Raw genomic sequence first — 13,729 nt, forward strand, 5'->3', positions numbered from 1 at the left:
AGTCTTTTTTAATGTGAAGATTCTAGAATCCTTATCCTACCAGTATGCATGATAAGTTGCTTTCAATCATATCTAACTCTGCGACCCTATGGACTGTAGTTAGCCAGGCTCCTCTGTCCATGGGATTCTCCTGGCAAGAATACTGGAGTGGGTTGCCATTCCCTTCTCCAGGGAATCTTCCCGAACCAGGGATCGAACCCGTGCCTCTTATGTCTCCTGCATTGGCAGGTGGGTTCTTTACCACCTATTGCCACCTGGGAAGCCCTATCCTACCAGTATTTGGCAGCTAATTCCTTTAAAATTTCCCAGAAAGTGCATTTTGTTACCAGCTGATTACATAGACTACAATATTGATAGCACTTAAAACCACTTGTTTTTAGTTTTGTTTTAGGAGATTGTTTTTTAAAAACTATGTCAATTAGGATTATTTTGGCAAGTAAATAGTTTAAAGATAGTCCTTTTTTATATATATAAACAGAATATTGGAAAGCCTAGTGGATCACATTTTTTGTTATCAAATGGAAATATTTATTATGATCCAATATGAATGTAAACAGAGAAGACCATCGGTTGCTTCTTAAATGTATTTCTTATGAAATTATTGCTCTTGAATTCTTGATTTCTCTGTTCTCTGTGTTTCCTTTCCCTTTAGGTTGGGTCTGTTCTGTAATTAGCGAAGGTACATGTCTGTCTTTAGGCAACACCCTAATCTCTGTGGCCATATGTGCCGAAGCAGTGTAATTACAGTGTAGTAATAATTGGACCCCGTGACTGTTTCTGTTTCAATTATTTGAAATCATCTTATCTTTCTATTCCTTAAACCATGTTACTGAGTGAATCACTGGATACCATGTTTATATCATTTCCATGGAATTAAATACATGTTAATTAAATTTACATTAAAAATTCTACTTCCTTTTATAACATTCTGAATAGGGTTTTTTCTCTGCCTCAAGCATCAGTTCAGACCTGAGGAAATCAAATATTATTTAGAAAATGATTCTTTACCTTTCACTTCATTTCTAGAACGAAGATTGGATCATAGATCTTTCTGGCTAAGGAACTCTGGGTTGACGTAATAGGTTGTTAAAAGTTTTCAGATTTACCTTATGCATCAGGAATTCCCATACATGTATGCGAATTCTGTTTCAACAGTTTGATAGGAATTTAGTGGTGGGCACCCATCTTCAAGGAATACAGGTCCCGGCGGGCTGTGTGTGGAAAGTGGCGCTGGGCTGCGTTCATGTTTTAACTCACCTCTCCTGTTTCTCCAGCTGTTTTTATTTCAGTTGCTGCGAGGGCTGTCCTACATCCACCAGCGCTATATTTTGCACAGAGACCTGAAACCGCAGAACCTTCTGATCAGTGACACGGGGGAGTTAAAGCTGGCAGATTTCGGTAGGAAAGCAGTTAATTACCAGTCTATTTTGTCACGCTGTGAGAAAGCCAGGCATATGGTGGCACTGCGTTTGTTTAGGTGCATGTCTTCTATCGTTATAGATCCTGGTAACTTTTTTTCAGGAGTGAAGAAATTTTTTTTTTTATGATCAACATCATGCTTGATGGATTTTTTAAAAAGTCCACTTTGCTTATGAAAGTCTTAAATAAGTACAAATCAGATTTCATATATTTCCATAAATGCTTTGAAAGAAATCTTTTTTTTTCTATTAGGAAAATGTCAAATGCATTCTAAAGTAGGATGCCTTAAGGGGTCTCCCTTACTCATGACCCAGCTTCAGCAATTACCAATATATTGTCAAACCTGAATTTTAAACCTCGCGACAGTTTCAGAGCATCATAAAATACATTCAGTAGTGTTTGTTGTCAAAAATCTAAGGGCACTGTTAACCTTTCCAAAAATGACTGTTGTTTCAAAAATTCTCAATAAGTGTGTAAAGGAAGACACTGATGCCAGTTTAAAAGTGGAGGTCCTGGCCTGGCCCCATTGTAAGTCATCCCTCCCTGAAACGTTTTGAGATTGGCCTCTCCCAGCTTGGAAGCTGTCCTCCAGCACTGACTTGAGCGCCCAAAGGGGAACAGAACTGTTGTTGGTCTGACGTGTCTGCACTGCCCGCACGGTCTGTCACACTGGTGTGTGGAGTGATTCCCAGCATCAGGAATGATGATGGCAGCGTGATCTGTTGACATTGCATTGCCTCAATTATTTTTGGATACATGTTCTGATTAGAAATTTGTTCCATTAAGAGTGGAATGGAAATATTACCCTTGGGACGTAAGGACGCCTGAGATTGAGATACGGGCTTTGCCAGAATATGATTATCTTTTCCCACTCCATCAACCCCCCCGAGAAATAAAAGAGAGCAGGAAATGTTTATTGCTTATTTCAAGGTTAGGAGACTGTTCAGTACCTCTGGAATGTATCTACTCTTGCATTTTGTATATTCTTCTAAAATTGAAACAAAAGTTAACATCATTGGTGATATATTGTAGAACATTTTTTGTTCTTATATTATTTGGTGAAAATTATGGAACTGTGTGTGTCTGTGTGAGCTAGAAAGTTGTTTGTTGTCGAGTTTTGTGGTTGGATATAAAGTGTTTCAGTGCAGGGTAGAAAATGATGAGAGAGAAGGTGCGGAGGAGAGAAGATTTGCAGTTCCTTATGAACAGATTTTTTTAGTTTGTTGATATTAGTATTAAATTAATAAGGATTCATAGTGATTTTCTTCTGTTATCTTAATATATACTATAAGGTATATGTTTGCATAATTTATTGTATTGAGCACTTAATTTTGCTGAACATGGTTTTCTTGTATATTTATAGAATGCATATTTTATTAACTTTATTTTGTCTGTATAACCAAGGGAATAATAGGATTGTATCTAAGTGCTTACTAGGGATTATTTTTTAATTTTATGATGACTTTTTTACTATAATGGGTAAGTTCATGTTAAAGGATTCTTATGAATCTTTAAAACTGACATTTCGTAATAGGTTCAGAAATAAATTGAAATGTAATTTTAAACAACTTAAAACATTTTCTACAAAAGGAGAAAAATCTAGAGAGTATGAACAACTCTGAGATTACAAATGTTAACATTTTTATTGTATATTTTCCTACTGTCTTTCTCCTCATTCTTTTTCTTCTTCCATTTATTATGTAATCCTCAAAAGAAGAAACCCACACTGTTTTGTAAGCAGTTTTCACTTAGGAATATGTCATAGACATTTTCTCATCTTATTCCATATGACAAAATCATTTGTTACAATGTAGATTTTTCCCTTAATGGCCAAGACCTAGTCCTTTTATTCAGTCCCTTATCGCTGAATATTTTGGTTCTTTCTAATTGTCATGGTTATGTGCCGTCTCTGTGTTGAATGTCCTTGCAGAGCAAGCTGTCTGTACTCCAGCTACAGTGTTGAGTGTTTTACAGTGTTTGACCAGACTGCTCTGCAGAAAGGTTGAACCTCAGTGTCACAGCCGTAATCTTCTTGCCTGGAACACAGACTTGGCATGCATCCTGTGCACAAAGTGTAATGAGCGAGACTCATTCACCAAATGACGATTTCCTCCAATTAATTGTGCATCATTTTTGTCTTTTAATTTAAGACATGCAATTAACTGTGATTTACTGCGCTTGGGCACGTGTCTGGGTCTCAGATGAAGGCAGTATAGTGGAAGCTGTGGAGGAGCTAGACAGTCAAAATGCGACAGTTCCAGGCAGCAGAACAATTAGAAACACTGGGTCTTAATTCAGTTTGATGTGTCAAGAGCTATAGCAGCGGTTCCTTTGTCCTACCTTTTTCTCTCATGAAAAATAGCATCATATTTTGATTAAAAGAGACGGAATCTGTATGAGCATAATTCTTGTATTGTTAATGCTATTTTTATTAGAGAAAATACATGGGAGGAGGACAAACACTAAAATTTACTGAGTTTATTGTCTGTGCCAGACCCTTAGAAATTCTTATTTCATTGTCTCATAAACCTAGGAAGTTATCCTAACCTACACTTTTGAGAGAGACGTGAAATTCAGAGAGGGTTAGAAATTTGCCCAAGCTTGATGGTATGAGGGTAGCTGCTCACAAAACTGGAATTCAGATGCTTGATCCATATCTTTCCATTTCAGGTGGCCCAGCGTCTTTATATTTATTTACATAGGTATTTTAGCTTATAAAACTGCCTAATCTTCCAATAAGTTATTGATCATCACAATGTCTATATTTATATATCTGTACTCTTATTAACCAATGGCAAATTATTAACCTTTATACGAGCTTTCCACATACAACAAATATGACGCTCGTGCTATGAAAATAGATTGCACTGATACCTCCAAGAATGCATCACATAATTTAATGAACATTTTGTCATTTGTAGTGAGTAACAGTAATTTAGTAGTGAGTGATTTCAACCTTAGTCCTTTGGAGCTTTTACCTGCTGGACAAAGTAAACCAGAAGATCATTTACCTGCTGGACAAAGTAAACCAGATGATCATTTATATGCAAACCCACTCGGATTGAAACAGAATGCAGCTCTGAATTCCAGTTGGCCAAAGTATTGTACTATTTTTTTTTTTCTTGTAAACAAAGTCATATTGAAGCACTTACCTGAGACTTATTTTCTATATGCATTTGAAAATAAGTAAATTATACATGATTTAGAATCGCTGTTCTTTCCTAGTGCAGAAGTTTGTCCCATCTGTATATAATAAGATAATAAAATTGTGTAGAATACAGATTCATTTCTTAAAAAGGGTTCATCTTTACATTATCTTTGGGAAAAAATATTTCAAACCCCAAATGTGTCCACACATCAGAACCTCTTACTTAGCTTTTCCCATTTCCTGGAACACTGTTCTCCCTGCTTCTCACGTGGCTGACTCGTTCTCATCACACAGCTGATAGATCCTATGTTACTTTTTCAAAAAGATCACCTCTTGAGAATTCCCTGGTGGTCCAATGGTTATGATTCCATATTTTCATTGCTGAAGGTTTGATCCCTGGTCAGGGAACTAAGATCCTGCAAACTGTGACATGGTGAAAAAAAAATTTTTTTTAATAAATAAATGAAATATTTTTAAAAAGGTCACCTTTCCCAAATAGAATTTTACCAGTGTGACCATCCAGTTCAACTTCTTCAGTAGCACTTAGGGTGCACTGAAATAATTCTGTCATTTATTTATCTGTTAAATTTTGGCTTGTGCTATTGGACTGTAAATCCCATAAGGTCAGGGACTGGGCCTGTCTTACTCACTCTTGTCTCTGCCTTGTCTGGAGCCTTCGAGGTGCTCAGGAAATACTGGCTGAATGAAGAAACAATACGTGTAGCAAAGCTGAGTATTGGTGTAAAGACCAAGACCCACCTGCATTTCCTAACTTTTGCTTGATTCATTTCATCAAACCAGCAGTTTACAAATTAATTTTCTCTTCGTCAGTCCTGTCCTGCCTGGGCTCGGTCGAGAGTGCAGATGGAGTTAGGTGACCTCCGTGCTGACAGTGTGGGAGCCTCCGGGGTGCTTCGCAACTCTTACACATCAGCCTTACATACCTGCTTGGTATGATTATGTCTGCAACCTCGGGCTGCAGAAATAAACAGTCAGTGAATATAAACATGTACCAAAGACGGATAAGATTCGACGTTCCTACTCTATAGACCTTAAATGACTGATTGTACTATTGTTGAGAGCAAAGCGTTTTGAGCCTTGAATTAGGAGGCCTGACTCTGTAAGTAGCTTTTGTCTATGTCTATAACTCACTTATGACTTCAAGTTAGTTTTCTCCTCTGAGCTTTACACTCCTCAACTAAAAAATAAGTGCATTGAACAGATACTAAGATTCTTCTCAGTGCTGTATTTTTTTTTTTCTTTTTATGTTGTACATTTCTGAAATGAATTTATTTTCTAATGATCAGATAGCCACTGGTGGATAAAAGTCAGTTGAGTGAATCCCTAATCAGTGCTACACCATCCCTTCCTAGGACCTAATTTTTTATTCTGGTTTCTGGAAATTCAAATAGATGAGAGCCACACTTTTGTGATATGCGTTGAGATCACATTAAAAGAAAATTGCTGAAGTGTGACAAGTAAATGTATAAACTCACCAAGAAACTAATATTCATTTGCAGTATGATAGTATGAAAACTAAAAGATATGTTTCCATGTAAATGAGATTAAAGCAAAATAGATGAGTCCGTAGAGTAGCAGCTTCTTGCAATTTTTGTAAGAAGATGATGGTGTCACACACATTTTCCAGCCATTCTTCTGCTATTTTACGGGGTCATGGCCTTGCTATGTGGCTTCCCAGGTGGCTCAGTGGTAAAGATTCCTCCTGCCAATGCAGAAGATGCAGATGTGCGAGTTTGATCCCTGGGTTGAGGAGTTCCCTGGAGGAGGAAATGACAACCCACTCCAGTATTCTTGCCTGGAGAATCCCCAAGGACAGAGGAGCCTGGAAGGCTACAGTCCATGGGGTCGCAAAGAGAAGGACACACTGAGCAACTAAGCATGCACGCATGCATGCACAGCCTTGCTACATGGAAAGACAGCTGGGTTAAATTTGCCTCTGAGGAAAAAAAGACAGTGCAAACTCTGTAATATAAGCATTTAAGGTCTTGGATTATTTTACTGGCTTTCCTAATGCAGGAACAGAGTTAAACAGTTCTGTGGTTTTAATCAAGTAAAATTACACAGGTCTCTTTCCCACCAGGAAGGTCTAAAAAATATGACCTTCCTAATGTTGGTAGTTTCCTCCTCCAGGCTGTTCCTTGTCTTGATTTGAGAAAGGAAATTATTATAAATCACATTTTAGATTAATTTGCAGAACACTCCAGAGATGTAACTCTGTAGAGGCCATGGTGAGTGCAGGGTTTGTTTGTAATTTGCTTCTCAGAATTCATGTAGAGAATAGTAGAAAACAGAAACCAGTCAATAGTAGCATCTGTCAGCTTGATAAAATATAAAGTCTCTGAATAAGAGCCTGTTAGTCCCCAAATTATAAAACTTTAACTATTTTTTTGTCATTCGCATATACAGTTTGGGATTCCCAGATGTTACTAGTGGTAAAGAACCCACCTGCCAATGCAGGAGATGTAAGAGACAGGGGTTCAATCCCAGGGTCACAATGATCCCCTGGAGAAGACCATGGCAGCCCACTCCAGTATTCTTGTCTGGAGAATCCCATGGACAGAGGAGCCTAGCAGGCTACAGTTCAAAGAGTCGGACATGACTGAAGCGACTTAGTACATGTAAAATTAAGCATTGAAACCATAGTTATAAATTCAAGGTTAGACATAACTTAGTCCATTTGTTTTGGCCTGAAGGATTCAATATTACTGTGTCTTTGTTTTAGAATATATTTTCTGTTAGCAAAATTACCTTTATTATTTAATGTGAGGTATCACTCTACTTTCAGAAAGGTCCCTTGAACAGTTTAACAAATATGCCATTTAATGTAGCTGCTTTCATACAGTTCTGAAAACTAAAGAGTATTTTTATAATAACTTTTATAATATGAATGAAAGAAAGTTTTTTCTCCTCTAATTTTGGGGCTGTTCATTAAAACTCCAAATCAAAATATATACATGTTAAAGTCTATCAAATAGATTATCCAGAGTCCATGTTAGAAATACTTTGAGTGACCTTTGAATTCAGATGATTTGCCCTGACTCACTGTTTTAGAGATGTGGTAATGACTCTTTTGAAAAGGAATGTTGATACTTAAATTGTCTTCTCTCAGATCAGGAAATCATCACTTAGCTTCATTATTTAAATCTTACTTAATATCTCCCACTCACTTGTCCTCTCACAAGTTTTCTTGCATTCAAAAGGGATGCTGATGACATTTCATTACACTGTTTTTCTGCTTTTAAATGGACTTTGTTTTTTTAATTTATTTTATCCAAGTGTAGTTGATTTACAGCATTGTGTTAATTTCTGTTGTGCAGCAAATTAATTCAGATGTGCATATATATATATATGCACACGCATTCTTCATATATTCTTGGTTTATCACAGGATATTGAATATAGTTCCCTGTGGTATACAGTAGGACCTTGTTGTTTATCCATTCTGTATGTAATAGTTTGAATCTGCTAATCCTAAACTCCTAATCCATCTCTTCTCCCACCCTTCCCCCTTGGAAACTACAAGTCTGTTGTCTGTGAGTCTGTTTCTGTTTTTAGTTCATTTGTGTCATAAACAGATTCCTCATGTAAGTGACGTCATGTGGTATTTGTCTTTTCTGCCTTATTTCAGTTAGTAGGATAACCTTTAAATCTATCCATGTTGCTTCAAATGGCATTATTTCATTCTTTTTGTGGCTAAGTAATAGTCCACTGTATAGATATACCACATCATCTTTATTTACCCATCTGTCGATGGACACTGGGTTGCTTCCATGTCTTGGCTATTGTGAATAGTGCTTGTATGAACATTATGGTGCACTTGTCTTTTCAAATTAGAATTTTCCCAGGATATATCTGCCCAGGAGTGGGATTGCAGGATTGCATGACAACTCTATTTTTAGCTTTTTGAGGGAACTTCATACTGTCTTCTATAGTGGCTGTACCAGTTTACATTTTTATCAACACTGTAAAAAATTAATTTTTAATGGGATAATGATGGTCATTCTGAGTAGTGTGAGGTTGTACCTCATTATAGTTTTGATCTGCATTTCTCTAATAATTGACAGTGTTGAGCATCTTTTCATTTACCTGTTGACCATCTATCTGTATGTCTTCTTTGGGGAAATGTCTGTTTCGTTCTTCCACCCATTTTTTGATCAGGTTGTTTGTTTTTGATTGTGCTGTATGAACTCTTTGTATATTTTGGAAATTAACTCCTTGTCAGTCACATCATTTACAAATATTTTCTCCCATTCTATAGGCTGGTTTTTCATTTTATTTATGGTTTCCTTTGCAATACAAGAGTTCATCCGTTTGATTAGGTGCTATTTATTTTTGCTTTTATTTCTGTTGCCTTGGGAAACTGACCTAAGAAAACAAAACTGGTACCAATTGTGTTGGAGAATGTTTTGCCTGTGTTCTCTTCTAGGAGTTTTACAGTGTGATGCCTTATATTTAAGTCTCTAAATGGACTCTACTTTCAAGAGCAATTTTAGATTCACAGTAGAGTTGAGTGGAAAGCAGAGAGGATTTCCATATACCTCCTGCACTCACACATGCATAGCCCCTTCCCTTATCAACATCAACCACCAGAGTGTTACATTTGTTACAACTGATGAACCTCCATGAACACGTCAGTACCACCAAAGTTCATAGTTTACATTAGGGTTCACTCTTGATGTACCTCATGAGTTTTGACAGATTATAATGCCATGTAATATATTTGCTGTTATTGTATCATAGGGACGAGTTTACTTGCCCTGAAAATTGTCTAAAAAACTTAGCTATATTTTTTAAGTTGTAAATGGGAACAGGAGAGAAAATTATATAAAATGCAATTAATAAGCATATTTTCCTCTATATATGAGAAATCTCTCTGTTCAGTCACCATAAAGCAGATTGAAGCAATGTGGTGAGTGGTTGATTGCTAAGAATGGCAGCTTCAAACTCCATGGAAATGAGGAAATGCAAAAGTGTTAGTTCATTTTTAGCCAAATCATGCGTGTGAGGTAACGCGGCATCTTAAAATGCAGAACAGACGCTTCAAATAGGGCTGATCATCTCATTCTCTACTCTTGATGGAAACCTGCTGGGCAAAAAGATTTCAATATGCAAAATATTTTTTGTTCTGTACAATATGAGGACAGATTTGTTGGCAGCAAGTCAGATAAGTAATGCAGACTATGAGTTGAAATGCACCAATATATCTTTTAAAAATCTACATATGGGATTACTACTACCCTAAGGGTTGGTAGGGAGAAGGCAATGGCAAGCCACTCCAGTACTCTTGCCTAGAAAATCCTATGGATGGAGGAGCCTGGTAGGCTGCAGTCCGTGGGGTTGCTATGGGTTGGACACAATTGAGTGACTTCACTTTCACTTTTCACTTTCACACATTGGAGAAGGAAATGGCAACCCACTCCAGTGTTCTTGCCTGGAGAATCCCAGGGACGGGGAGCCTGGTGGGCTTCCGTCTATGGGGTCACACAGAGTCGGACATGACTGAAGTGACTTAGCAGCAGCAGCAGCAAGGGTTGGTAGTGATGACCAGAGTGGAAGAATTATGTGATGTCAAGAATAGCACTGTAATGAAATTTAGTGGCTCAGACGGTAAAGCATCTGCCTGCAATGTGGGAGACCTGGGTTCGATCACTGGGTTGGGAAGATCCCCTGGAGAAGGAAATGGCAATCCACTCCAGTACTCTTGCCTGGAAAATTCCATGAACTGAGGAGCCTGGTGGGCTACAGTCCATGGGGTCGCAAAGAGTCGGATACAACTGAGCGACTTCACTTTCTTTCTTTCACTTGCTTTTTATGACAACTATGATTACACTTGAACATGAGTTTTCAAAACTGTTAGGTAAGTGTAGAAGTCATTTATGTCCCTTATTTATGGATCTTCCTTCATCTTCTGCTCTTTGCCTTCCAAGAAGCATTTTAAAATACAGCCAAAGTCAGACTTGACTGATAACATGCATCAGTACTCTGATTTATTCTAATATTGTGGATGACAGTGAGTTATTGCAGTTGACGGCATATGTTTTCTAAAAATTTTACTGGAAGCAAGAAAAGCGTACCAGCTACTATGAAAGATCCAAGATATACTGTAAATTCTGAAGGTTAGACATAGTTGAAAAATTTGTGATTTTGATTTTTTTGTGTGTGCTTTAATACTATCAGTTCAATCATACTTGAAAAATTTGTGATTTTGATTTTTTTGTGTGCTTTAATACTATCAGCTCAATATTAGTTTGCTTTCCTCTTGTTATCTAAGGTTTTTCAAAATGCTGTATGTGTTGGTTTATTAATTTTGAAATAGCGCATATTCATATTAATATGTACAACCCACAAGTACACATAGTGATAAAAAGGAAAGAGTACAGATACAGGAGTGTACAGAAGAGTATATGTTGTAAGATTCTACTTATATAAAAGGCTTTCCTGGTGGCTCAGTTGCTAAAGTATCCACCTGCAATAGAGGAGTCTGACTGCAGGAGACCCAGGTTTGATCCCTGAGAAATCCCATGGACAAAGGAATCTGATGGTCTTTAGTCTATGGGGTCGCAAGAGTCAGACATGACTTAGCAACCAAACCACCACCACTTGTATAAAGAACAAAAACACACAAAAATTAATCAGTACTGCTAGATATCAAGACAGGGATTCCCCCTTGGGGGTGAGTAGAGACTGGAGGTAGGGGAGGGCTGACTAGAAGGGGGGTTTCCAGGGGAGGTCATGAATGTGTACTTTAATAATAATTATTAAGATAACATTCAATGAAGGACATATATATTTTGGAAAAATGATTCCCTTCTCAACTTGAATGGTTTCTTCCATTATAATAGATAATCATAGAAAGCTCAGGCCTTTTTGCATTTTAGTAAAAGAATAAAGTACTGGACAATTAAAAAATAAAAAACAATTGAGAGCTGATGAGAGCTAACAATTGGGAGCTAATTTGCTGAGGAAATTCGGTTACATGTCTGGAAAAGTATGTATATTTTATCACATACTATTAAATATGGAGGAGGAAATGGCAACCCACTCCAGTATTCTTGCCTGGAAAATCCCATGGACAGAGAAGCCTGGTGGGCTACAGTCCATGGAGTCACAAAGAGTCGGACACGACTGAGCATGCATGCGTGTATGTATGCATCAAATAACCTTGATGTGTGTAATCAGGCTGCAGATCTGAGATAGTGTACCTTTTTTCAGAAGCTCAAACTTTAAAAATGCAGCATCTCTCTAGTTAACATCTGTTTGACATTCTAATTTTTAATCTGAAAAAATAACTGATATGAAAGGCAAATTGAAGTATTTCTTCTACTTTTGAAGTAGAAGTGTCAGCTGAAGAAATCAATTCAGTGAAACAACAACCAGCCCATCCCAAGTATGGAAAAAGAGTGCTAAGAACCAGCCCAGAAGTCGTGAAGTGATGGGCAGTGGGTAAAAGAGGTCAATGAATTGGCTAAATTGAGTGCTCCCAGCAAGAGAAGGGGAAAACACGGCATGAGAAAAGTTGGGAGATTTCAGGCTAATATGGGTTTGATGGTTTCTGAAAAGTTACCAATAAGCTCTCCACATACTTATAATAAGTTATGAGCATCTAATAAGGATTACGAGTACTAAGATTATAAGAACAATACAAAATAAATATGATATGCAAGTATTTTGCTGAAATAATTGGAAGCAGAGTATGGTGTGATTGTTGAAGTCACCATCTAGCTTTTGATTGAGTTATATCATTGAGAAAGTTTCATTCTTTTTGTTTTTCAGAATAAAGATAACTCTAAGGGAAAAGTTGAAATAAATCTGTTGTAATTGTGTAAGTAAAAAGGAAAACCTGACATTCACATTTACAGAATCTTTTTTTTTTTAGATTTTTCTCTGGATTTTGTAGCAACCTCTCATTATCTAGTCCAAAACCCCCTAATTTCAAAACTGTATATACTTTGGCCCAGAGGTGAAAAATCAAGTGAGCATCGTGCCTGTTACTTGGCAAGTGTTGTGTTAAGTTATTATTGTTATTGCAAGGAGATCAAACCAGTCCATCCTAAAGGAAATCAATCCTGAATATTCATTAGAAGGACTGATGCTGAAGCTGAAGCTCCAATACTTTGGCCACCTGATGTGAAGAGCTGACCCATTAGAAAAGACCCTGATGCTGGGAAAGGTTGAAGGCAGGAGGAGGAGGGGGTGACAGAGGATGAGATGGTTGGATGGCGTCACTGATTCAATGGACATGAGTTTGAGCAAACTCTGGGAGATGGTGAGGGACAGGGAAGCCTGGCATGTTGCAGTCCACGGGGTCGCCAAGAGTTGGACACAACTGAGCGACTGAACAACAGCAAGTATTATTATAACCAATGTCTCTACAGCCCTAGTGTAGTTTCCAACAGACTATTGATAACTTAGCACATGTGTGGATGGTCTTAGTCCCCCAAATACATGAGAAGGTACAAGTGCTAACCGGATATCCAGGTCAAAGAAACCTTTGCCAGCTTGGTGACCTGAATCAGCTGAACAGTGAGACCATTCTATACTAAACACTGGAACTAGGACATGTGTCTTGAGGAAACTGCAAGAAACAGCACAGAGAACATAGCTCACAGCAGACCCATAGAAAGGCTTATTGGAAATATAAATTGGAATAAAGGCTTGGTGATTTATGAATTAGAAAGAACTACTTTCTTTCATTATATCCCTGGGATAAATTAAAGAATTGAGAAGCCCTGTGGACAAACGAAGGCTGAATTGATTTGAATGATGTTCCCCTTTAACAACTCAGCAGTTCAGTTCAGTTCAGTTCAGTCGCTCAGTCGGCCGACTCTGCGACCCCATGAATCGCAGCACGCCAGGCCTCCCTGTCCATCACCAATTCCCGGAGCCCACACAAACTCATGTCCATTGAGTTGGTGATGCCATCCAACCATCTCATCCTCTGTCGTCCCCTTCTCCTCCTGCCCTCAATCTTTCCCAGCATCAGGGTCTTTTCAAATGAGTCAGCTCTTTGCATCAGCTGGCCAAAGTACTGGAGTTTCAGCTTCAACATCAGTCCTTCCAATGAACACCCAGGACTGATCTTCTTTAGGATGGACTGGTTGGATCTCCTTGGAGTCCAAGGGACTCTCAAGAGTCTTCTCCA

The 13,729-nt window shown here is 37.9% G+C and overlaps 1 protein-coding gene across 7 annotated transcripts in view; it reads left to right on the forward strand.

Moving 5' to 3' along the window:
* The window catches only part of CDK14 (cyclin dependent kinase 14), a 683,048-nt gene that overhangs the window by 326,376 nt on the left and 342,943 nt on the right, over positions 1-13,729 (forward strand). For all 7 annotated transcript variants that reach the window (XM_088833154.1, XM_055420391.2, XM_055420393.2 and 4 more), the window contains one exon: positions 1,275-1,398. In XM_088833154.1, coding sequence (XP_088689280.1) covers positions 1,275-1,398 — 124 coding nt within the window. The remainder of the gene's footprint in view (positions 1-1,274; positions 1,399-13,729) is intronic.

Source organism: Moschus berezovskii, chromosome 3 (assembly GCF_049115385.1).
Source record: "Moschus berezovskii isolate FMDL1 chromosome 3, NW_MosBer_1.0, whole genome shotgun sequence".
In the NCBI taxonomy this organism is placed as follows: Eukaryota; Metazoa; Chordata; class Mammalia; order Artiodactyla; family Moschidae; genus Moschus; species Moschus berezovskii.